The sequence below is a fragment of the Cyprinus carpio genome, chromosome B2 (assembly GCF_018340385.1).
Source record: "Cyprinus carpio isolate SPL01 chromosome B2, ASM1834038v1, whole genome shotgun sequence".
Taxonomy (NCBI): Eukaryota; Metazoa; Chordata; class Actinopteri; order Cypriniformes; family Cyprinidae; genus Cyprinus; species Cyprinus carpio.
The window spans coordinates 28045328-28072893 of record NC_056598.1 but is presented as its reverse complement, the minus strand read 5'-3'; the positions used below and the strand labels follow the sequence as shown (position 1 = coordinate 28072893).

Genomic DNA, 27566 nt, shown 5'->3' with positions numbered 1-27566 from the left:
CTGTTATTTTGCTGTATAAGTTCGCTGGACCAGTTTAGCAGAAAGTTCTATTTTGTTCGCGTCGCGTGCGTCGTGCGTAATGCTCGCGTGAGGATGCGCGTGCTGAGATGCGCCACCTGAAACTCGCTATAAAACATCAGCGCAGGCTCGATGGTGCTGTCATATCAAGAGTTTATTCCGTCTTATTGACGCTCTGGATGATTCTACTTCGTTTCAAACAATTATCTTAAGTTACTTCAACCATTAACATCGGCTGAATGTGGATTTTGGTGAGTTTCACTTCTTATATGTTAAGTATTTGGTAAGTACAGAACTTGTCCATATATTTTCTCTGAGGCGATGTGTAAATTTTTTTTTTTTTTTTTTTTTTTTTTTTTTTTTGCGTATCAGTTCATTGTTACTCTTCCACACCTCCTCATTCAGTTTTTTCCCCCCACATGTTTAATACTGTTTATCAGGAAGTAAAAAGAGCATCTTCGTGTTGAACTATTTGGAGAAGTGAACAATGATTCCTCCTGGAGACTGTCTGTATGCTGGAAGGAAAAGGAGAAAACCTGTGCAGAAACAGTTGAGTATTTATCAGGTTATTAGCAAAACATCAATGCAAATAACAAAACCAATGAGAGAAATCGTTAATGATAATAAATCTGTAAATTACTTTTATTATTAATGACAATAATAGTGAATTATTTTCAATTCATGTTGTTACATTCATTTCAAGTTTTTGTTTTATTGGCAGTGTTAATACAAGTAGAAAAGTGACTAATGATATACATGTGTATAATGTTATTTCTGTTATCATTGGTAATAGTAGTAGTAGTAGTGGTGGTAATAATAATAATTATTATTATGTAATTGTCATTTTTCTGTACCATTTAGTCATTTGGATGGCGCACAGGTTTATGATATGGTTTATATCTTCAGGAAACCAGAGAAAGCAGGTCAGAAATCGAATCCGTCCAAGCGTCACCGCGACCGTCTGAATGCAGAACTGGACCGGTTGGCGAGTCTGCTGCCCTTCAGTGCAGATGTCATCTCCAAACTGGACAAACTCTCAGTGCTGAGGCTCAGCGTCAGCTTCCTGCGGGTTAAGAGCTTCTTTCAAGGTAAGAAGGAATGTTTCCTGGCAAATTTCCCTGCTAAAACTGTGAACACTTCATACATTGGCTCCCAAAAATTATTTGAACACTTTAAAATAAACTTGATGTTGGTTTACTGACTCATCTTTGTGTTTCACTCAATCATATCCATAAAATTTGATTTGTCTATGTTTTGTGGTTTTGTTTTGGGATAAATGAGTAGTACGTTCTGTCGCATTTACATTTTTATATGGAGTATAAATAGATTTAATTTGCAAACGTTTATGGAAAGCATTTCCCCCTCTTGATTTTTCCTCCCACATGTTCCTTTAATATTTTAGCTCATATTCTTAGTTTGCATATTAAATTATTTATAATACAAAGCAGCACCACTTTAAAAATAAATTAGTTCACTTTAAAAATAGCTTTTATTGTAGTTTGGGGGAAAGCTGGCCAGACATGCTGGTAAATACACATGCAGTTCTTCTGCCATGTAGAATAATGGGATTTATTTCAGGAGAAGCTATATAAAGACAGGTCCATGTGTAGCTTAATGTAATGTAGAGATTGCCCTCTTGCACTCACATGCTGTTTGTTGTGAAAGTGTCCAAACGGATCAGTGTTAAGCTGTTGTGAGGATAGCTGGCAGTATTTGGTCTGTGTGCTGGCAGGTGGGCATCTCTCAAATGTAACTGAACTCATAACAAAGTAATGGAGAGTAATGAAAACAGCCTTTAGCAACTAAAAAGGAAGGAACATTGTGTGCCCAGCATCGTATGCAATATGCAGTGTTGGGAAAGCTTTTTTTTTTTGAGACCGTAGATTGCCATGCTATTCATAATTTAAAGTCAAGTCACATTTATTTATTTATCAGTTCCAGGTGTCTTTGCACAGGTTTGTATTTGAAATTTTGGGTAGATTTTACACAACCCACTTTAGATGGTGAAATTCATAACTGTCATGAATACATTCATTTATAATGCAAGATCCGACCCTGAAGAGCTTGAACCTTCACGGATCTCGGTTTGTGCCAGCCTTGATCTTTCAGTTCGTATGAGATTGATGCATGTATTACGCTCAAACATCAGCATTTTAATGTATTCATCTTCTCAAGGCCATTTGCGTTTTTGGTCTGATCTCATTTTCTGTCACCTTTCAAGCCGTAAATTATTGACAAGGCAATGAAGTGTGTCAGACAGTCTTGTCAGGTTTTTAGTTAAAATGTGAATTAGAATGTCATCAAAAAGGGTTTCATGGAAAGGTTTTCATTTTTATATGAAATTGTCACGTTGAAGAATTTTCTTTGCTACTGGTAGACCGGTTAAATTGAAAAACTTGATAATTAAAATCATTTTATGATATCTCATTTACCAGAACCTCACTTATTCAACACCTTCTTGTTATTTGTTGTAGTCTTGTTGTAGTGTTGTAGTCCACAGATTGAAATATAACAATACAAATATTTCTCATAACATTTTTCTAAAGATCAGACCTGCTTCTTTAAACTCTATATTGTTACTTTTTCTATATTTCATCATTACAAATGTGTAATTAAAATATCTTTAAATATGTGACATACAGGTTTCAATAGAAATGACATTAGTCATTAAACTAATAAAAGTATATTATAGTTTACCATAAATGTTTTTCAGTACATTCAGCAATACACTTTCACATACACCATATTTCAAAGACAGTAGAGGCAATTATGAATTTATTTTGAAGAATGTTGAGGAATTTAGTGAATGATGACAGAATTGTCATTTCTGGGTGAACTAACCATTTAGGTTTACATTGGTATCAAAGCTTAAGTAGCTAATTCTCCTAATTTTTCTCCTCTCAGCCTGTGCCTCTCTTGTGAGTTACTGTGCAGATTGATTGTGCGTGACTGAAGCCGTGTCTGATCCAGACACGCTGTGTTTTCATTCTCCACCACAAGTCTTAAAACACAGCGAGAAACCATGTGAAAGACCTTTGTTGGCCCTACACAATTTTTAGAGGCTTGTTCCATACAATTATAATCAAATCATTTTAATTGTCGCTTGGTCAGATGAATTCCAACACATTTCCGGGCCTCTCGGAATGTGGAGGTAAACTGACCTCAAAAGCTTTCCTTTATTTCCTTTCTCATCTAGTGCTTGCCAATGCAAACATCATTATTACTCATACATAGGATTAGTGATTTAAGCAAACCACTAACCTCAAGTATTATACTTAAGTTGGTAACAACCTGCACAGTATGTGCTGCGGACATTTTAATTGTCAAAGTGAAGTCTCACAAAGAGTGTAATGATAGAAGAGATTAGGGTTGCCAGCTTCAGAAAAGGAAAATAAGGGACAGAATAAGGGACACACACACAGACCAGGAACTGTTATGTTAAATTGCAATAATAGTCTGTTTCACAAAATTAGTTTTTTTTTTTTTTCTGTATTTTTGATCAAATAAATGCAGGCTTGATGAGTATAAGAAACTTATTTAAAAAACATTAAAAATCTTACTGATCCCAAACTTTTGAATAGCAGTTTATACATATATAGGCTATAGGCAATCTACCTCATGAACAAATAAATCTCCCACCATTCAACAAAACAAATATGTGCAATAACCTTATACTATTTATCACTTTACAACCTAGTACATCGCTACAACTTTATTTTTTTATTCTATTCATATTCTACAGTATTTTATCTATAGCACACCTTCACATATTTATAATTTTTGTGTGTGTGTGTGTGTGTGCCCTTTTTTATATTTATACATGTGTATTTAATTCACACCTTTTTTTTATTATGTGTGTTGTTGTTGTCTCTGTGTACTGGAAACTTGTGAAACTGAAACAAATTCATTGTATGTGCAAAAATACTTGGCAATAAAGCTCTTTCTGACTTCTGATATGGGTGTGTTTAATATACAGTAGGCAAATCAATTTGAGCGAACACACAACCTGATTAATATTCATTAAGCCAGTAGATCGTTAATCCTTAGAGCATTTTATATTGTTCTTATTAGTAGAATATTAAGTGTTGTTGTTGTTGTTGTTGTTGTTGTTGTTGTATTATTATTATTATTATTATTATTATTAATAATTATTATTAATATTATTAAAATAAATAAAAATATAAAATAAAATTATCTTATCAGTATTATTGTTAGTTTTTAATATTTTTTTTACAGAAACACTGAATGACCAAAAAAGCAGCACCACCAGTCCTAAGTTCAGTTAAAATGACTTATATGCATTCATGTATGGTTATAATTATAATTACTAAAGTTCTATCATTAAATAATACTTGATTATCATATACAATGCTTGACTGACTGATGTTAATAATGTAGTACTTCCAGATATTTAAAAAGATGTGACATTTTACAAACATTTTATATATACAGTATATATATATATATATATATATATATATATATATATATATATATATATATATATATATATACAGTTGCATCTCAATAAATTAGAATGTCGTGGAAAAGTTTATTACTACGTTTGTAGTAGTTTTTGTTAAATGTGAGCCAAAAACATCACAATTAAAAGAACCAAAGACTTAAACTACTTCAGTCTGTGTGCATTGAATCTATTTAATACACGAGTTTCACAATTTGAGTTGAATTACTGAAATAAATGAACTTTTCCACAACATTCTAATTTATTGAGATGCACCTGTGTGTGTATATATATAAATATAAAACACATGGATATCAGTCTGGAGAATAAACTAAAAAATGTACTAGCCAATGGCGATTCAGTTGCCAAGGTGTCCGTAGATGGTTGAATAGTAATAATTAATCATTTCAGCTGTAGATGTTTTTTTTTTACTTTTTTACTTAATTATTGTTATAATAAATTTAAAGGAACAGTTCATGCAAAAAAGTACAATTCTTTTTACACATAAAATAACACATTTATTTTGAGGTTTGGAACATGAATTTACATTTTTGTTTGAATTATTCCTTTATATTTTTTTAAAGTATAAATGTTATTTAAAAAATATCAGATTAAACTGAAAGTACAACATTTTTAAATACACATTTGTTGTAAATCTTTTTTTGTGTGTGTTTTATTTAGTTAGTGAATTGCCATTGGTCTTTTCTTTCTATAGCCACCTTTAAACTTAAAAGATGACACAATCCGAAATGTGTTGAAATATTTGTGTTAAAATACTACCCAACATAGCTTGTAAATATGAATGCATTTTCTGGAACTTTATAAAAACGTCTAAATGTCAGGACTAGGACGATGTTTGATGAAGCAGCATTTCGTTTGAGTCTAAAACCTGAGCTTATTCAACTTAAACACCATTTTAAGCATTACTGTTTCCGTAATGTACTTTGAGAGTTAGTTTCAGTGTGTGAATAACAGCTTAAACTGCACATCAGGGAGTAATTGAGATCCAGAGAGAGAGTGAGTGAGTGATTGAGTGAGTGTGTGTATGTATGTGTGTGTGTGTGGCGGGGGGGATGTTGAAGAGAAGGGGGTTATGGGTAATGAATGCTCCACTGGCTCCTGCGGAGCGTTTGCGTGACTGCAGCCTGGCAAAGTCCCCGTCCTTGAGAAAAGCACTAAGGGGGAAGATGCAGATCAGCTTTGGTGCTTCTGTTTAGACCATTCACAATCCACTTTTAGTGGCCACATGTGGCCGTTTGATAACCACTTGATTGAGTGCTTTTAACATGTTCAGTTTTTCCAGTAATAGACCAAGCTAAGATCCAAAATCTACAGTTTTTCTCAAGGAATAAGCACTTTGTGGGCTTTTTTTTATCTTTGCATTTTGAGCGAATTTAATAAATATTGTGTTCAGTAATGTTTTAAAATTTGAGTGTCTCATCACCTTAGTGGTTTCCAAAGATATATTGTTCAATCCCAAATAATTTTTTCTTTCATAGCTCATGAGAGCTTTCAGTTGTTTTTTTAAATATCAACTTTTTCTAAGAAGACTCTTTTTCTCTGGCTCAAAAAACGGTTATGCATGACTGTCTGTAGAGCTAAAAAAACTGATATGTACACTACAGTCTGAGATAGTTTTTTTTATTAGTCTCTTATGCTTACTAAGTCTGTATCTATTTGATTAAAAATCAAGTAAAACTAATATTGTGAAAATATTATTATTTATTATTGTTGTTATTATTATTAAATCCTCATTTGTAAGTCGCTTTGGATAAAAGCATCTGCTAAATGACTAAATGTAAATGTTTTTACAGTTTCAAATAGAAAAACTTTTCTATTTGAATATATTTTGAAATGTTAATTATTCCTGTGATACGAAGCTGAATTTTCAGTATCATTACTCCAATCTTCAGTGTCACATGAGCCATTAGAAATCATTCTAATATGCTGATTTGCAGCTGAAAAAACGTATTATTATCAAAGTTGAAAATATTTGTGGTGCTTCATATTTTTGTGGAAACAGTGATCATTTTTACAGGATTCTTTGGTGAATAGAGAGTGTTTATTTGAGAGATTATTAACCATTAACGTCTTTAGTCTCACTTTAGTTTCACCAATTTAATCTGTCCTTGCTGAATAAAAGTATAAAATTTCTTTAAAGTGAGTTACTGACAGTTGTATAACATGGATCAGATAATTCAGTCTTGGAAGAATTTGAGACTTGGCAGAGTTCATTTCAAGATCTCTGACTTTAGTATATTGGCAAAACTGAGCACAGTTTAAGACATTTCTTGTAACATTTGGAAACTCTTGAAAAGAGGTGTAATTTTAATAATGTAGAAATGTAATACTGATGAATTCGTCATCAGTTGAAGACAGGGCTGACAGCAGCAGGGTGATTGTTCTTCACAAGTGAATGCTGTTGGCTCTGGTGCTCTTCCACACTGAGTGTCCAGTATCATGTTAAAATTCTCCCCAGTGAACTCACAGTTGTGCAGACGCTTGGCAGTCGTCAGACCCTCCTTGGCAAATTCTTCTTGCGTGCAAATCAGGAAAATTCCATCTTGCGTCTCTGTCCTGGAAACATTCCTCTGTTTGTTTTCATCATGTAAGAATGTGTGCTAGAAACTGATAAATGATCTAAGCGTCCAGCATCATGCAAGTGCGTGAGTCTCCAAACATCTGTTTTAGCATGGGACAGAGGATTTACCCCCTCCATTGCATGAGAAATCCCTGATGTTAGTTATCCCTTGGATAAATCCATATTTGATCTTTGTTGTGCATACACTGTAAAAAAAAATCAGTTTAAAAAGATTATTGGAGTGTTTTACATCAAAAAACTATTTCATTCTTTCAGCTTAAAAATAAATTCTAAAATTTACTTGCAGTTTCTGAGTAAAATTGTTTCCAAAAAATATTATTTTCAGTTTATGTGTATATGATCCAAAAGTGTTTTAATTCCCTTAAAATGCTAGTATTATGAATTGTCACCCTGACCATTCAAACAGCTCTTTGTTAACAACAAAATGCCAAGCGCAGCATAAAAAGCTGCTTCTAAAGAGCTGAGATATTTATTGTCGACATCAAAACCTCCAGTAAGAACATTTATGGGCTCCATGTTTGTTGGCAACCGGAAGGCGTTTCCTTTGCACACAATGTCGTGCAAACGACTAGTAAAAATGACCCAGATACATTATAAAGGAGTGTTCTGTTGCGTGACAACTGTAGTAATGTTCGCCTGATATGGTGAGACTTTGTGCAAATCCTTTATTTTCTCCTTGCAACACATTCAGTCCCCTCTTTCCTTTAAACTGTTTTTTATGCCTGTTATGCAGCTTTGAGACTGACTATCAGTCACTAAATAAATGACATTTTTTTTTTTTTTTGTGCTGTGTTATTTATTATAAAAACCATTTAGGGATTGTGAAGCTTCCTGGGAAAAGTTTTCAAATCAATATGCAATGCTCAATAAAACAGAATTTATAATAACAGTCATGTGAAACAAGATTAATACCACAAACAGAGCCGTGTGCCAGCAGACTGATGCATGAGCTCATGTGAAGACTGTTTCCAAACTCAGGTTCTCTCACAAAACGCACATGTTGACCCCACTTTTGCAAGGTTATCCCGAGTTCAGTTGGAAAGCCGTTGTCATTAGTGCTAGTGATGTGAACTAATCTGCCATTGGAGTGCATGTGGCTGCTCAGTTGTCTGTTATGTTTGTGTCTAGAGCTGTCAAAATGGCTGAAAATGAACTTGTTTACTTAGATATTATCAAAATTCGGATTATATTCGCATAATTTCAGTTGGGGTGGAGAAAAGCTTTTGGCTTCTCTCCTGAGGCCACAAGAGGCCGCATGGAGCAAAATATTATAATGCACGTTTATTCAAAGCATAAGATAACATGACTATCTGTGAAAAAAGTGCATAATGTTTATAAACCAATTATAATTAAGTTGCTTAAACACTTACATCGTCATCGCATTTTGTGCGCCACTGATAAGGCTGCCTCCTTAATGCACACACCTAAAATTAGGCAGCCCTATTTGTGTCATGTGACCAGTTTACCAGGTTTGAGGGTATGAATTGAATGATAGGAGATTTGTTAAATAGGATGAATGCATTTTGTTAAAGAATCTTTAAGAAAATATCATGGTTTCCACAAAAATATTAAGCATCACAACTGTTTTCAATATTAATAAAAAAAAAAATGCAAATCAGCATCTTAGAATGATTTCAGAAGGATTATGTGACACTGAAGACTGGCTTTGCATCACAGGAATAAATTACATTTTAAAATATATTCAAATACAAAACCATTTTAAATTGTATTATTTCACAAAATTACTAGTTTTACTGTATTTTTGATGAAAATAAACAGCCTTGAGAAGCATAAACGACAAAACCAAAAAGTCTTACTCCAGAATGTTGGGTAAATGGATGTATGGGTGGTCAGTCTCTTAGTCTGGGCAGTTTACATTTGTGTTTACAGGGTTCCCGCGGGGTCTTAAAAAGCCTTAAAAGTATTGAATTTATTAATTTGGAAATAATACCTTAAAAAGACTCTAAAAAGTCTTGAATTTTGATGTCTGGGTCTTAAAAATTGTGATGTATGTAACTTCTGCGTATTGTAATTTTCCTCAAAAGTTTCATTTGTCAACCACGATTATTTTGATTAAATGACGTAGTATAAATAAAGAGTGGCGGAACCAATAATTGAGAACGCAACGCAGCCCCGGGTCACAGTACAAAATACTGCGAACACGTGATGCCTTCAGTAAATGAAGATCACGCGCTGCCAGCACCCCAACCATAGACTGCAAAGCAAAACAACACAACACAGACCTCAAGCAACAAGCAAAGGAGAAGCGCGAAAAATCAAAGAAAATCTCAGCATTCCACAGGAAAGGTTGACTGACGCCGTTATATTTTTAACGTTTGTTGTTACGTTAGCTAGCTACCAATTTCATTCTGAGGTTATGGGGAAATGTAAATTTAATGAAGCGTGGCTGGATAAAAAACTCTTTCAGTCATTGGTTGAAACCAGTGGACAACCTTGATAAAGAGATTGCTGCCCTGAGTGAAGAGCTAAGGAGTTGACTGTGTTACTTAATTTAATTTATTGTTGAGTTCTGATTTTCAATGTTTATTGTTCAGGGGTCTCTCAGTTCCCCATATTCCCAGCATGGAATAAGTAGCTAGCTAATGTTAAAAAACAACATTGTTCTGCAAACTTTCATGTGGCCTATTGAAATGTTTTTATTTTTCAAACCTGCTTGACTTATCTTTTACCCATTCCACATTTGAAAAATAAATGAACACAAGTTCAAGGATTTTGTTTTTCTTTGCTGGTAGGGACGTGAAATAGGCATTAATTTTTTATATAAATGGTCTTAAAAAGGTCTTAAAAAGACTTGAATTTAACTTAAAGAAACCTGTAGGAACCCTGGTTTAATGGAAGCTCTGGCCCTTTAAGAGCCTGTAGTAAAGCTGGGTTTGCGTGACTGTAGTTCACCAGAGCCTGACCTCAGTGAGTGAAAATTATCTAATGATCTGTCCATCAGAGCGCAGGAGACAAGCAATGCAAAAATAAGTCTATTAATACTTCCTTCTCCTCCTCCTGTATCCTTCACCTTATGGGTGAAGTAACTGAATGCACCCGAGTGCTATATTCCTTACACCTCAACAATGAATATGTATTGCATTGGTTAGGGGGGCTACAGTACAGAATTCTCTTCTTTTAATGTTTTCTTTTTTTGGATCTATTAGACATTAGCAAAGAAAGGAAAATGCTAGAAAAAAAATGAAATATGATTTGAGTGTGTGCATTATATTTTAGAAGAGAGTAAACCGGAAGTATGCATTTTATGAATTGTGTGTCCATGAAGAAGTCATGTTTCTTTTGCACATGTGATGGGCCTGAGATATTGTAGTTCTTGATTATACTTTCACAAAGTGCTTATCAGTGTCAAAATTTTATTATGAGTTTCACAAAGGATGTTTTTAAGGTTTCCAAGGGCAGGTGTGGACTTCATAGAATGACTTCTCCAGTTCACGTTTGTAGTATTTGTGAATCCTTTTGTTTAAACATGTTGAGTTTTTTTTTCAGTAAAGGTTTATGCAAGAAATATCTTTGGACACTTTCAGTACTTTTTGTGCTAAAATGTGATATAATGCACTGGATTTTTTTGGACATTTCTAAACTGAATATTATTGTTTACAGCTCACTTTGACTTGAAGTTAGGCAAATACTCTACTTCAGACATGATCTCCAAAGCAATACAGTATTTTCAAGATTGTGATAAATTGTTTGTGTACAACCTAATTCATATTCATGAGGCAAGTCTTTTTTGTCACTCCATGACAATTACGGATTTGTTCAGTGAAAGTCAGTGGGGTCTAGTGTTGTGGGTCAAGGTAGTGAGGGTAAATCCTGTTCTTGTGCTTGATGTTAAAGACATTTAGCGAGGTACAAAGTACAGGGGAAAAGAGAGAGAGAGTGAGTATGTTGAGTCACTGCGTACAAACACACATCTGCTCGTAAATTTAACCTCAATTGTCAAGAGCAGATCTGGTTTTTATTTCCATCCCCTCATCAAAACAACTCTGCGGTGAAATGGCTGCCTGTGGACAGACATTTTGTGAAAAGTAACTCATCCACCTGTAGATTTGGGCTTGTTTGGCAGCGGACATGAAGTGAATGAACTGAGAACGAGTCTTTAGAGAGAGATGATGGAGATTTATCTCATGTTATTGAGCACAGGTTTGATTTAAGTGTGTGTGAATGATTATATATTTAGGTTTGGTCGATAGTCAGACATGTGTACCTTTCAGAGTTGCTAATCTGTAACTCCATATGTCGAAAGTCTTTATCGTTTGTATTGTTTTATATTTAAATAAATGACTTCTGATTTTTTTTAAAGTTGACTTTATGTGATGAAAGTCGAGTCAAAGTCAACTAGTCGCTGATGATGTCATAAATGAACAAATAAGTCTGGAGCTGAGACTGCACGTCTTGTGAAGCGCTTTCGGAGTATGCATTTATTTGCCATTTTAACTGTTTGGAAACAGAGCGTAAATGTGTAAGTTCTTCAAAGATTTCTTATCTTGTTGCGCCCTCTATAGGACCAGCGTCTAGTCGACTTAAAGCATGACACAGCATTGAAGTCGACTAGTCAATTAATCGGTGCAACCCTTAATATAAATCCTCAGAGGAGGCAAGGGAGGCAGTGTGATAAATCCTGCCTCTTGCTTTCATGCAAGCTCTCGGGCGGAATGAAGAAAATTATAGAGTTATTGACTAGTTATAAAGTAAACAACTCTCCTGCTTAGATATCACTGCTTTGTGTCACATCAAAATGAAACATGAAATGGCTTGAAAACGTGATGACTGTCAGTTTTTAGTGAGCATTCAGCTTGATGAAATGAAAGATGTAGCCATCTTCGTGCCTGTGACAATGTTTGTGACCGTGCTTTTATGACGATGACCCGAAAATAGGTTGACAATTAAAAAGAACAGCTGAACATCATTTCACAAATTAAAAATGGAGTGTCTGTTTACAAGTACATGAAAACAAAAAGCCTGCAAAAGGATCTTTACACTTACTCCTCCCATCAATGTGTGATTACAAAGCATTACAGAAGACTGTGTTTTAGTAGCTGTTCTAGTGGCACAGATAATGAAGAGCGTGTAAAGGGTTCGAATCCGTGTTTTGACAAACTTTTTTTCCAACCTTTTCAAATCAGATGTCACATTGGAAAGGCATGTGTTTTCAATAATAATGAAGGAAATAATCTAAAAGTTGAACTTAAAGTGTCGGGTAGGGTTAGGGTAGGTGTAGGGAGGGATTTATTGTCCCATAAGGTGACATCCATTTTAATAATTTGAATTAAAATTTTAATTTACACTCAATATGTTTTTTATTGCATACTGTTTTATAATGTACTACAATACCGAGGTGCAGATAATTGGCAAAGCTGCTAAGTTAGGTGTAAATAGAATCTATAGCTATTTGCACTTAGTGTAAACATGAATTTTTATATATATATATATATATATATATATATATATATATATATATATATATATATATATATATATATATATATATTATATAAAGAGAATATATTAGAGAATTCTCTCTTTTCCAGAAGACAGTGCTCTTCAGATCTACATCTTAAAATGATAGAAGAATAAATGTTTTTATGTCAAATTAAAATGGCTGCTTGTAAGAAAACAAATCTGGTTTGAATCCAGATTATGTGCATGATATATTTGGGTTGTATAAACATCGCTGAATAAATCTGCTCAGTCTGTTTGTGGTTATCTTCTTCACTTTGATGTTTGGCATTGACGTTCCCACAAAATTAACTGAAGAAGACAAATTTTTTTTAATTATTTCATATGATTTTTATCTTGCTCATTTTAGATTAGCATGACTAATGAAGAGCACTTGGGCTTCCTTACTTTAATTTTATTTTTTTTTTGCAATGCTTCAGTCATTCTCAGCCAATTGTGAAAGTGCATCTGAAATGGATTGACTAAGAGCAGATGCTTAATGAAGAAGGTTTATTTGCAGGTTTTGTCGATTGCAACTGTCCTGGTTCTCTTTATTTGTGAGACTTAAATGAGACAGAGGGGTTTCCTATTACAAATCTTTGTTTAAAAAAACTGTTCAAAACTTTGGTGCTTGTTATCTCATAATTAGATTTTGAGACTTTAGCCTGGATTTCACAGAGAGGGTCACATTTATTTTATATCCATGTATCTCTGTCTTTATCTCCTTTACTGTCTTTCATGCTCTTGTTCCTCACAGCGGTCCAAGAGAAAGAAAATCACAGCAGTGATGCCTTGACCTCGGCGCACAAGAAAGAAATCCTGCCCCATGTCATAGAGAGTGATCTTCTCCTAAAGGTGACTGCTTTTCTGTGGGCTTATGACTGGAGTTTCCTTCACTAAAGTTTAGAAATTGTTTCGTGTCGAAGAAAAAATGTATAGATTTCCTTTTGGTTAATTGTAATTCTTTGGCCCAAACTACTGGGAAAAAATTGTTTTTGCACATACAATTTAGTGACATGACTATTGACATATTTCATATCTTGTAGTCTCTCCCTGGATTTGCGCTGATTGTGAGCTCAGATGGTGTTATTTTCTATGCATCATCCACCATCGTTGACTACCTGGGATTTCATCAGGTAACCCTCAAATGAGATCCCATAATCAACAAATAAAACATATATGAATTATCAAATGTTTGTGATCTAATCATCCCGTAACTTTTTCAAATGCTCACATTTAATGAGTTTATTTTTCATATATGTTTATGGAGAGAGAGGGTGGTATTTCACTGCACTGCTGTTTTTTAGTAGTATATGTATTTAGCTTTTATGTGTGACAATCCAAACAAATAAAGTATAAATCCAGTATGTGACTCATTTTATCTTTTTAAACAGCTCTCAAATAAAATTCCTGTCTCATCAGAGAAATCTAAACAACAATCATGTGTGGTTGTATAAGAAATACTCACGCCATCTGCGGTTGACTGGAAAACACAGAAGTATATCGTGTTTAAGGCCTCTTCCACCATAATGTGTAAAAATAGTTACGTCTTTTCACCCCTCAGTTAATTTAAGACTTTCTCACAGCCTTCAAAGAGTCAGGCTTCCTCTGCAAACAAACCATCTCCTCCGAGAAGGAAATTTTGATTGGAAATTAAGATGGCATAGGGGTGTGTTAGTCATGAAAGTGTGCTAAACGTCTTGCATGTCCCACACTGGAAAATAAAGGAAAGGTTGAATATTTTTGGCAGAGTTTGTTGTTTATGAACAGCGGGTATGGTCATGTGGGCTGGTATTTCAGGCTTTTGTTTTGTTGTTCCTAAAGTGTAGAGACACGTCTGTCTGCATGCAAGCAGCCCTGGTGTCACGCAACAAACACATGGGGCTGTGAAAAAAAGGGATTTGTGGGTTCAAGCATACATGAGACCACAGATCAAAGGAAATCAGTTTTTTTTTAATTTTATATTGTTATTTTGCATTTAAATTTTATTTATTAAATTAAAGTAAATTAAATTTTATTAAAAATAATACATTTTATTTTTTTACTTTATATATATATATATATATATATATATATATATATATATATATATATATATATATATATATATATTATATATATATATATATTATTTTATTTTTATTTTTATTTTATTTTTATCCCTAATAGTCAATTTTATTTTACTTTTATTTATTTAAAAAATATTTTATTTTACTTTTTAAAAATTATTTTATATTTGTTTTACTTGATTTTATTGGCTTTTATTAGATAGGATGATAATAACAGGGACATTTCCTATGTTGAACTCAAACACGGGTTCTTACCAGCACAACAGCTATTAATATGTCAGCTTTTAGTGATGAACTGCTCTGTGCCACAGCTCTGACATCTGAATGATTATTAATAGTAACCCGAAGCAAACGCACAATAATAATTGCATGGATCATGAACTCATTCGAGACTCTGCCAGGAACCTCACAGTCTAAAATGCCTTTGAAAAAGGTTTTACCAGCAGTTAAAGTGACAGAAAAGGCTCCACAATGAAATTTCAATCAGTCATGTTTCTAATGTGGTTTGATGTAAAACTGAATTAGACTATATAGACTTCAGAGCAGTTTGTTCATTGTACCCCATACAACTGTGTAGAGGTCAGTGCAGACAACATAAAACACACTGATGCGGGAGCTGGAGTGCTTCTGAAACAAACATGTACTGGTTTTATGCTGGTGTGTGATCTTTTCTGGCAGACTGACGTGATGCATCAAAAGGTCTTTGATTATATCCATGTGGAGGAGCGACAGGAGTTTCACAGGCAGCTCCATTGGGCGATGAACCCTGGCCAACAAGACACTGGTGTGTGTAGATTTACCATTAACCCTATATAGCACACTGCATATGATTTCAGAAGACTGGGAATATATTGCACGAGTTGTATGGACTATTTTTATGATACTTTTTGGTGCTTTTGCAACTATTTTTAAGCTAATATGCTCCCGTCTTTATGATTGCATGGAAAAGATGCACACATCTGTCATTACACACTTAAGTCATCTGTTTCCCAACTATGTCTTGTTTTTGTGTGTTTTCTAATAGATGAGGATGTTGTGATGGGTCATCTGTATATCTCTGAAGTGCCTGACGGTGTTCCTCCTGAACTGTCTCCGTTTCTCACACGGTGCTTCATCGCTCGAGTCCGCTGCCTGCTGGACAGCACCTCAGGCTTCCTGGTCAGTCAGGAAATCCCTCAAAATATTTAACTTTAGTGGTTTCATGATCTTTTCAAACACTGATCTGATGTATCTAAGGTTGAGAAGCTCTAATTAGGAGGCACAGACCTTCCCAAACGTACGTTTCCACACAGTATGTCGATTGAGATTGTCTTGTTTTGATGTGCTCTTGTAGAACATGCAGTTTCAGGGCAGTCTGAAGTTCTTGCAGGGTCAGCGGAGGAAGACTGACTCTGGAGCTCTGCTGCCGCCTCAGCTCGCTCTGTTCTGTGTGGCTGTTCCTCTAGTCCTGCCCTCCATCATGGAGCTCAAGATGAAGAGTATGATGATGAAGAGCAAACACAAAAGGTGTGGCAGCAGATACACATTCTGCCTGTCTTTTCATCTGCATTTTTGCATAGAATTATGAAATTGAAAGTTACAAAAAGAATATTGTTTATTTTTTGTTTGTTTTTTTTTCTTTCCTGGAGACAGATTTCTGCAATATTCATTGTAAATAAAAAATAATTGCATGCCATTTACATGCTCAAAAAATTACTGAAGACAACATAAGATCAACATAAAATGTAATAACTCGTTTGAATTAAAACTGGATATTAAACAAGAAAACTTGTAATTATTACATTTCAATGAAAGATTTTGTGAACACACATTATTTAATGAACTGTGCACAGTATGTTTTTGGGGTTTAGGGTCAGTAAAAAATAAAGAAATAATTTTATTCTGAAAGCATAGTTTAAATTGACCAAAAGTGGCAATATAGACATTAATAAATATACACAAATTTCTATTTCAAATAAATGCTGTTGTTTTGGGGGCATATTAGAATGACATTGAAGACTCGAGTAATGATGCTGAAAATTCAGCTTTGCCATACAGGAATACATTATATTCTATAATATATATTTAAATAGAAAAGTTATTTTAATTGTAATAATATTTCACAGTATTACTGTTTTTACTGTATTTTTATCAAATAAGTGCAGCCTTACTGAGCATAAGAGATGATTTACAAATGTTTCAAAAATCTTACTGACCCCAAACTTTTTGAAGGGTAGTGTACAGCAGTACTGTATGATTACCATGTTGATATACCATGGTATTTATGTACTATTTACTCAGTCGTAGTATCCAAAAACATTGTACACAAAGACAAAATGTAATTTCAGTGTAGAAACTGTATTTTAATCAGTTTAACTTGTACAATCTTCAGTGATAAAAGGCAACGAGTTTCCCATGACTCATTTGACGGTGAAGACATGCTACATCTTAACTGGACAAGCTCATCCGGTCATGATGTTTCGTGTTCATCCCTGACCAACAGGAAGTACAGAGGAGAGGGCTGCAAAACCCAAGACGAGCCACTCAACTTCTGTGTTTCTAGACTGCAAGCTGTGGATCCTTCCTGGGATGCCCGCTGTCCTGTTGCCTTACGCACAGGGCCCAGTGAAAACTACCTGCCTGGAAACATCTATAAGCACAGCCATTCTGGAAAATCACGAAACGGATGCAACACAGAATTGCAGAAGCTTGAGAGTTATTGTGTCAACAACAGGAAGGCTGAGAGAAGGTACATGCAGAATGAATGTTTTAACATGATTCCTGAAGTGGCCATTAAGACAGAAGAATCAGACTCTGAGAACGGGTGTAACGTATATGGGACGCTTTGGCATCCTGAATATGCACAGGTGAAAACCGAGGCTGAATATTATGACTATCGTGCCTCATATCAAAGAGGAAAAGCTGTCATCAGTCCTCCCTTCAACGGACTCCACAAGTATCTGTGTGCAGGAGTCAGCAGACCTCTTAAGTGTGTCCTGAACAAAGACATGAATCACTCTGATGCTCCTATCGGCAGTCAGGATGGATATGCATTTTCAAATGATCATAAAAGCTGCATGCAGCATGATATCCGGCTGACTTATGAGTTCAGGAGTCACAACCTTCTGCACACGATCAAACGAGAACCTGACGTCTCTCCACCTTGTCGTGGGGATGTTAGTCAAGGGCATGTGCAACAACATATCACTTCAAATTGCACTATGAACACTGTTCTACACAAAGCAAACCCATATGTTTACATGCAGTAAACTCTGATCACATTAACATTGCTTTTTAATTGCAGTGCTTGCAAGGTGTGTTAATGTTCTTCCTTTTGTTCTCTACAAAATTCTGCAATTAATTCAGCCCAACTGATTAACATACAAACTTTTTTGTAGATAGCTTTGGTATGTTTGAAATACAAGATGAAATTTAAGATCTACCCACTGGAATAATGTCACTGTCATATTTGCATGATGAATTGTGATTTGTCACCTGAAATCGAGTCATGATGACAAAATAGTTGTATAGAAGTTCTACAATTTTTTACCAAATTCTAAACCTAAACTTACCTAAAACTTAGTCTGTTTGCTGCCTTGCAAGCGCTGGTACTTCCTTCTGGACATTTTATTTTAGCTATTTTAGATTATTTGAGACTGTTTAATCAAACACAAATACTCCGTTTCCTAGATGTTTTGGAGATTATGTTTTGTGTTTTGTCTCTTTGGGGTACAGATTTTGGATTTATTGTGATCCAATGTGATATTAATGTGGAAAATATGTATAGAGACCAGATCATTTCCCATATGAAAATGTATTTGTGTATAGCATTTTAGATTTTTTAAAGTGCTTAAACATGCATTTGCTTCATAAAATAAATACATTTGTCTTGATTCAACTGGCCCCCATTTTGTATGAAGCTAGAGTTAAAATCATATTTATATATATGTATATATGTATATATATATCCCATTAAATATACAGCAGTTATATATATATATATTACTTTTATTTATTTGTTTGTTTATTTTTACTGTGTAGGAAGTATACTTTACGAAGGAATTGTTCAAAGAATCCTGTTTGTAAATATATGCAGGTGGTTTTGCTGTTATAGCTTGGGCTGTCATATCACATATTTCACTACACAATTTTGTGCTGAATTAGCCACTAGATGGATAAACATGTTTTATCTGTCCCAGAGGAAATTTACGCTATTTGCTTTCAGACTGTTAAACCATTGCTGGCCAAAACACTGTATTTTATTATACATGTATTAATATTTATAATATTTATTTCAGTTTCAAGCCGTTTCAGAACTGTGTATCTGCACATGAGTTTTGTGTTACTCTTTTATTAATTTATAAATTATAATTTAGTTTTTATTATTTATAGATATAGATATATAGGATCAATTGAAGATTAAAGATTGACCGTGTTGTCCTTCATAATCAGAGACTATTCCGTTTTCTGCGTAAAGCCTGCGCACGGTTGATGCTCTCGGCGCATGCGCTGCCGTCATCTGACTGAGCGTTGGGCGACACCAGGAAGACGCAGCTGTTATGACAGTAAATGAAGAGAATAAGCATTAAAAAACATTAACATAAAATATCAATGAACAGCTTATAACAACTCACAGCTCGCAAAACAGACACCAGGTCCGGGTGAGTACCTTCACATGACCTCGAGATTTTAACGATACATGTCTGAAAAGCGCAGAGCTCTGAATGCTAATGTTGTTAGCCAGTTAGCATCTGTCAGTGTGGGCCTTTCGGTACAGAAAATCAGCGAGATGTGTGCGATTATTACAATAAATAAAACAGATCACAGTTTCATTTGATCTTTTTCCTAAACCATACATATTTTGAGCAGATGTACGTAACTATTTTTATTTGTTTGTGTTAGCTTAGTTACTGCATGTTTAACCAGCTGCAAACATATGCAAATACAGATACACAAACGCTCAGATGTATGAAAGTATATAAAAACACAAAACAAACCATATATTAAAATACTTAAGTACCTTTCACCATTGCTGTTTATGTCATTTTGTTAAGATTTAACGTCTGCTTTTTTATTCACTTCAGTGTATTAGGAACTAAAATTAGAACCATGAAAAAAAAACAAACACGTTTTTGTTACTTAGTTAACTGAACGTTAACTGAAATTAAATAAAGTGTAAAATATGTACGATTATTTTTTCTTATTTTCGTTTAGTTTAACTTGATGAATTTAACTAAAATTTAAATTAAAAAATTAATAAAAGCTATCTAGACATGTTTTTTTTAAAGCAGAAACTAATAAAAACAACAAAATTACTAAAACTTTCAATAAAATTGAAGCAGAATTAAAGCAGAGAACATGCAATTAAATAGTAATTCAAAATGTTAATAGAAAATTAACTATCTAAAATAACTCTACGGTGCAATTAACCCTTGCTGTTTTGCATCAGTTTAGTACCTTTAAAGCTATTAGTAATATTTACTGCTGTTTCAGTCATTCTGAGTACATTTAACTCTTGTTGTTTGAGTCGGGTCGTTCGGTATCTTTTGTCCAGCAGTTTGGGTCATTATCAGCACTTTTAACCCTTGCTGTTTTTACCATTTCAGTACCTTGAACCCTGCCGTTTGGGATCGGTTACTATGGAGGAGACGAACAGAGAGGCTGTTGCCACGGCAGTGCAGAGGGTTGCTGGGATGCTGCAGCGCTCTGACCAACTGGACAAAGTGGAGCAGTACAGACGCAGAGAGGCACGCAAGAAAGCATCCGTGGAAGCCAGATTAAAGGTGACACTACTTGCATTTAACCATTTGTTGATCTGAGGAATGGTTTTACGAGTTCATTTAAACCAAGCCTTTTGTCACTTTCCAGGCTGCTATTCAGTCTCAGTTGGATGGAGTACAAACAGGCCTCAGGCAGCTCCATAAAGCTCTGTGTGATGTGAAAGACATCCAGAACTCTCTGGCAGACGTCAGTAAAGACTGGAGGCAGAGCATCAACACCATAGAGAGTCTGAAGGACGTGAAAGATGCTGTGGTTCAGCACAGTCAGCTGGCTTCAGCCGTCGAGAACCTCAAAAACATTTTCTCAGGTGAGGCTGGGTGCTGCTTGAGTTGAATTCATTTACTCTAGTTGAGTCATTTATCATAGATACTCAATTAAAATAGGATTTGTTTTTCAATGAATTGCAGGTTCACAGGTTGTTTTTAGTCATTTAAAATATTTACTAATAAAAATAGCAATAATCATATTGTTATTGCTCTGTTTTTTTTTCCTGTTGACATCACTTTTGCAGGTTTTTTTTTTTTTTATTTATTTATTTTTTTTATATCATCTTCAATGTATGTTTTTCCCACAGTTTATGTATGTAAATATGTGTGTATTTAGTAAGTATTTTTCAGATGATTGAAAATTTACTGGTTGTTTTTCCTGAATACTATTTCAGTAATTTTTACTACTTACTTTTTATTTTTATTTATTTATTACCATGTATTACCTATTTTTAGGACATTTACAAGTTGTTTTTCCAACAATATTTTAGTTGTTTTTACTACTTATGTATATATTCATTTAGTTAGTTAATTAGTTTGTTAATTTTATAAAATATGTATTTGTTATTTGTCAGTTTATTGCACATTTAAAAATTTTTTTTTTTTTTTTTTTTTTTTAAATTTTAAACACATTTGTTTATTTAACTGTTTTTATGGCAATTGTACATTTGCAGGTGGGTTTATTTAAACACATTTTTATATTGAGTTATTTGAGTCATTTTTTCTACCATGTATGTATTTATTTATTTACTATATATGTCTTTCAAATATTTATGAGCAATTTTTCAGTTGATTGCTCCTTGTGTTTTTTTATAATACAATTTTTTGTCTTATAATTGATGCTAGGCGCTATATTGGTATGATTTGCATTTGTTGACACCGCACCCACATTTTGCTCCCTCCTCTTCAGTACCTGAAATCGTACGAGAGACCCATGATCTGATCGAGCAGGGCGAGCTGCTTCAAGCTCACCGCAAGCTAATGGACCTGGAGTGCTCCCGCGACGACCTCATGTACGAGCAGTACCGCATGGACAGCAAGAACGTCCATGACATGAACCTCATTCGTAGCTACTTCGGCCAGGTGCAGGGTCTGTCGGAGGAACTCTCCAAACAACTCTGGATGGTCCTCCAACGCGCCATGGTCACCGTCCGCCGCGACCCCACCATGCTGGTGTCTGTGGTCCGAATCATCGAGCGTGAAGAGAAGATCGACCGCAAGATGCTGGACCGTAAGAAGCAGACTGGGTTCATCCCCCCCGGGAGGCCCAAATGCTGGAAAAATCGAATGAACGAAGTCCTAGAGAGCACTGTGAGCGCTCGCATCGAGAGCACGCAGTCGGAAACACGCGAGTCTGACAAGATGTGGCTGGTGAGGTTGCTGGAGATCACTAGGAAGTACGTTCTGGACGACCTGACCGTGGTGAAGAACCTGATGGTGCAGTGCTTCCCACCACACTACAACACCTTCCAGGTGTTCTTAGACCTCTATCTTAAATCAGTGTCAGCACGCGTGCAGGAGCTCGCAGCTGAAGATCTGGAAGCCAATGAGATCGTGTCTCTTCTCACATGGGTCCTCAACACGTATAAAAGGTAAGATACAAGTGGACTGCGTTTATCTTGAATGAAATAGGGATTTGCATGAGTACTTGAGTGCTCTGTGACAGTGAAAACCGATAGATTGTTTTTATCAAATATATATATATATTTTTAGATAATATATATATATTATATTATATTTATATATATATATATATATATATTTTCCCCAACAATATTTTTTTTCAGGTAATTGCACATTTACAGGTTGTTTTCCCCAACAATATTTTAGTCATTTTTACCAACAGGTAGCTGAAATTGACGCACACTGGAAAAATCCAATCAGACTGAAAAAAAGTCTATAAAAATATATATTTTTTATTTTCCATATGAAAAAGTGACAAAAGTGCAAGGTGTCTTAAAAACAGACGAAAGAGTAGACGTTTCAGCCCATGCTTTCTTCAGTGCTCATGAGGCAAAAAGCAGCACCACACTTATATAGGCACAACTGCAAATTGTCGACAGCTGATCTTAATCAATGAGGGATCATTTCCCTTTACAAAAATAATCTCAACTCAAAAATCCAAAAAGCCTCTCTTTGTAACAATTTTCTATTTCGCTTACCACCTCTGCTATGAAAGACTACTCATGCATTTATTTTTTTATTTATTAGCTATAGACCGCAGTAATCATTCATAAAAATTAAAATGATTAATAATTTAACACATTAAATTACATACACTAAATTACATATTCTAACTAAACAATATACCTAAACAATATATTTATTTATTTATTGTTGTTATTAATATAAAATATAACATTTATTATTATTATTATTATTATTATTATTATTACCATACTTGATTATTTTTCTAAAATTGTGTTTTATGCTGTTGATATTACATTTACAGGTTATATTATATATAGTAATATTGTTGTTTCATCAAGGTAATGTTATCAAGTGGCTAGTTGAAATCGAAAGAAAGCCTGTGGTAATTCTATCATATTCCATGGTTTCATAGCAAAAAAAAGAAAAAAAGGTTAATATGTTTCCCGCTGTTATTTTCAATGAAAAACCTAGTAAATTTGAATGTAAAGAAAACATTTGCTTGAAGGTAAACTACCATCTGTGATGCTGCCTTTACTACTCTAACTCAGCAGCACATTCCTCAGTGGCAGATCAGTCTGTCAAAGCGCAGCAGTGAGCAATTAACCGAGAGCAGCAGCACAGCTTTGTGTGCTTACTCTGACTGATGGACTCACAGCAGACCATCACATCGCGTGCGCTCACAGGAAGATTAATGCACTTATGTGTAGTAGAGCTAAACAGAGCAGGAGATAGAGACAAAAAGCAGCCTGCAGATCTTCAGCTCTGCTTTTTGTTACTGTTTTACATGTTGAAGGACTGTAGGAGATGTTGGGATGCACTATTTCTTTGCATCTATCAGTTATTTTAGTATTATTTATACAGTATGCCATTGTAGTATTTATTAATATCTTATATTTTCAGTTTTTAATTTAGTTTAAGTTGTGGTCTTTTTTTTTTTTTTTTTTTCATTTTTATACGTTTTTTTTTCTATTTAGCTTTATTACATATGGCTGCAGATGCATAATTTCTGTCTTTACTGTTTGGAAGTTTTGAAGTTTGTTTTTCATCTGTATTTTATATTTCCATTTTTTAAACAATAATAGTTTTTTAATAAAATAAAAAAGTACATTAAAAAAGTTTGACTTTTAACTAATAATATTATGTATTAACAACATGTATTGCAGTTATATGAATAATTTGTGATTTACCTTATCCTAGTCATATTTCCAAAAACAGAAGGAAGAAATAACAAAATAATTTTTAAATGAAGCTAGTGCAGTACCTTAATTGTTAATCATTGTGTGACTGATTATTTTCATTTTGACCTTTTTTTTTACTTCCAAAATCAGGCTTTTCAGTAAATAATAAATATTTTCTATTTTCCAATATTTACATTTTTACTGAATTAATATTGTATCAAATACTGTGTGCAAGTTTGGTCAATTTTGTGTATTTATGTCGCCACATGTAAGCATTATCTAATGCCTATTTCCTATCTATATTATATATTACCTGACATTGGCATCAGTCATTAAAATGCTCACGTAGGTCAAACTTACTCTTTAATCGCATTCTAAATTTACTCGCATTTAATTCTACTATATACTACATATAATACTATAATAAATCTTTCATAAAACCTCAAACATAGAGTGACATTGACGATGAGCAGAAAGATGTGTAAGTGATGTCTGGTTCTGTCTCTGGCAGTGTGGAGATGATGGCTCATCCTGATCTGCAGCCTGAGTGTGACGTCAAGCAGCTGGAGCCGCTGCTGCCCGAACACGTGGTGGATGATTTGCTGGGCAAATACCTCAAAACCTTTACTGTGAGTGCAGCACAGGATTCAAAATAAGTCTTTACATCTTACATATTGTGCAGCCTTTTGAAATCCTGTGCATGACCAAACATTTTCAGCTCAGCAGCTCGCTCTTGTTTTTCAATTCTCTCCAGTCAAACATCACAGGCTGGCTGCGCAAAGCTTTGGAAACAGATAAGAAAGACTGGCAGAAGGAGACGGAGCCTGAGGCCGACCAGGACGGCTACTACCAAACCACCTTACCTGCTATTGTCTTCCAGGTTCAACCTCTCGCTGGCCTCATGCTTTAATACACCCACTCACATGAGCTTTGGCATGAGATCTTCCTTTATTTCCTCCTCAGATGTTTGAACAGAATCTGCAGGTGGCCGCGCAGATCAACGAGACCTTTAAAGAGCAGGTGCTGAGAGTCTGTCTGAAGCAGATGAACTCATTCCTAGTAAGGTACTGTGATCTCAAACTGGCCGCTGATCATGATAAAAGTCGTCATTATTGGTAAAGATGCACATTTTCACCATTCTTGCATGTGCACCAGGTACCGAGAGGAAGCGATCAGCTATAAGGAGGAACATCTGAAAGATCGTCAGCACCCACAGTGCTACGTTCAGTACATGATCGCCATCATCAACAACTGTCAGACGTTCAAGTGAGTGTAAAAAGACAGAATTACTATACCATACAGTCTGTGTGTTTTTTACATTTTATTTAAAAAGACAGAATGAATTGTATGTGTGCAGTCTTAAATGTGATTTTAAAAAATCCTGATAATTGCTTTAAAATGCTACTTTTTCTGGAAAGCAATGCATTATTTCTGCACTGTTTCGTCTTAACATGAGTAATACACTGCTAATGAACCAAACTAATTAACTTCAATATGCTTGTTTTCAGAGAGTCTATAAATAGCTTGAAAAGGAAGTACTCTCAGTCGGCTGAAGCCACTCAGAATGACGCCACCATAGACAAGCTCCTGAACGAGGTGGCCCGAGAGGGCTGCCAGTTCCTGCTGGATGAAGTCTTCCTGGATTTGGAGGTAAATACGCTCAGGCTGTGTACAGTTAGATGTTGAGGTTTAGTAATGGATAAAGATTTTGACTTTTGTTGTTGTTGTTCTTTCGACAGCATCATCTTAATGATCTGCTGACCCGGAAGTGGTTGACAGGGTCTCATGCTGTAGACACCATCTGTGTGACCGTGGAAGACTACTTTAACGACTTTGCCAAAATTAAAAAGCCTAATAATCAGGTTTGCACACTAAATTTGTAATTTGTCTTATTTGTTATAATGCTGAATTTGTACTTTTTTCATCAGATATATATATACTACATACTGCATTAATTTCCTACCATTCAAAGAATGAATCTAATGCAGAAGTAGCATTATTCAGCATTTACCGGTACTGTTTTTATTGCTGTGTTTTGAAAACAGGAAATGACGAGCGAGGCTCATCGGCGGGTGGTGGTGGAGTATCTCAAGGCCATCATGCAGAAGCGCATCTCGTTTAAGAATGCCGATGAGAGGAAGGACGGAGCCGACCGGATGATTAAAGAAGCAGACCAGTTCAAATTCCTCTTCAGGAAACTTTCTGCTGTGAGTCTCACAACACCAGACGCTCTGCACTGAGAAGGAGTGATGTCTAGAACATGCTGCTGTAATCCAGCAGACCTAGGGTTTATTGCTTTACGGTCATTTTTGAAGAGCGCTTTGTAAAGCGTGTTTGTATGTTCTCAGGGAGAGGACACAGACCGGCTATGTGACTCCATCGCTGCCATCGCTGAGGTCTTCAAACTGACCGATCCTGCGCTGCTCTACCTGGAGGTGTCCACCCTGGTGTCCAAATATCCTGACATCAGGTCAGACTTCATTACATTGAAAACATTGTTAAAAAAAGTTTTCATTTCATGTTTTGATTGCTATAAGGTTTTTTAGCATTGTGATGATATTTCTGTTATTCTCGTGTTTAAAAAAAAAAACAGGCTCATTGCAGTAATGAAAAAATATGAAATTTGTGAAATGTTTCAGCTGCCAAAGTAGAGCTCAACTAATTGCTCGTTTACATAACTCTATCATTAACATTGATTTGAATGGACACTCAAAACCACCTTTTTCTCTGTCATTAGAGAGGAGCACATTGTGGCCCTGTTAGCTGTCCGTGGAGATGCCAGTCGAGAAATGAGACAGATGATCATAGAGACTCTGAACCAGAACAAACCATCCTCCTCCACTGTGTCTCAGCCCGTCTTCAGAGACATCACTGTCCCATCCAACACCATGACCGCCATGACCTCTATGGCTGTTCCCAAACTGCTGAAATAATCTGACCTTTGACCCCTAGAGCCTTTACTAAGCCGCTAACAGGCCACCGAATGGAGTATTGACTCCATTGATGCACTTTGGAAAAATATTCTCTGCCATCTCAGTGGATGACGATGTGCACTTGAATGGCAGCAGCTCGTGTTAAGACTGCAGATGCTTAGATGATTTATGATGACTTGATGTACAGAAACATTTTCAGGATTTTTTTTTTCCTAGCCTGCCCTTTTTAAAATGGTTGAGAGATGAATTAAAACAATAGTTCACCCAAAAGCAAAAGTTGTCACCTCTCAGACTCATGCTGTTCCAAACCCTTATGATTTTGTAGTAAAAATATGTTTTGGGAGTTATTTGTCCATATATATTGTAGTAAATGGATGTCAAGCTTTACAAAGACAACAGAAGTGTGGTCCACACAGCTTGTGCACTATATTCAATGGCTTATAAAGCAAATATGATGGTTTTTCATGTGAAACAAAAACTATTTAAGTAGCTACAAAAGCAGAACCTTTCAAACTGCATTTACTGTCACATTATGTTTCGAATATGGCAATAAAGATATACCAGGTTTATGACCGTAGTCATTGATGTCAAACCTACTGGTGACTAATAGCAACTTATTTTATCTGTTAATCACATTAAAAACTCGTATATGTTCAGTAGAATTAGAATA

The 27566-nt window shown here is 35.0% G+C and overlaps 2 protein-coding genes across 2 annotated transcripts; both read left to right on the top strand.

Annotated features, from left to right (window-relative positions):
• The first annotated feature begins 94 nt into the window (after positions 1-94).
• On the top strand, positions 95-18470 carry ahrrb (aryl-hydrocarbon receptor repressor b). The gene is made up of 9 exons (XM_019079849.2): positions 95-269; positions 459-567; positions 925-1106; positions 13297-13394; positions 13586-13675; positions 15287-15392; positions 15633-15766; positions 15942-16114; positions 16980-18470. The coding sequence occupies exons 2-9, from the start codon at positions 506-508 to the stop codon at positions 17854-17856; spliced, it is 1722 nt and encodes a 573-aa protein (XP_018935394.1). The 5' UTR covers positions 95-269; positions 459-505; the 3' UTR covers positions 17857-18470.
• A 612-nt stretch (positions 18471-19082) lies between these two features.
• On the top strand, positions 19083-27465 carry exoc3 (exocyst complex component 3). The gene is made up of 13 exons (XM_042718997.1): positions 19083-19248; positions 20194-20370; positions 20456-20675; positions 21545-22226; positions 24475-24592; positions 24718-24843; positions 24927-25027; positions 25119-25229; positions 25472-25613; positions 25703-25825; positions 26009-26170; positions 26312-26433; positions 26701-27465. Exons 2-13 carry the CDS (start codon positions 20227-20229, stop codon positions 26894-26896), a joined length of 2247 nt encoding a protein of 748 aa, XP_042574931.1. The 5' UTR covers positions 19083-19248; positions 20194-20226; the 3' UTR covers positions 26897-27465.
• Positions 27466-27566: the final 101 nt, after the last annotated feature.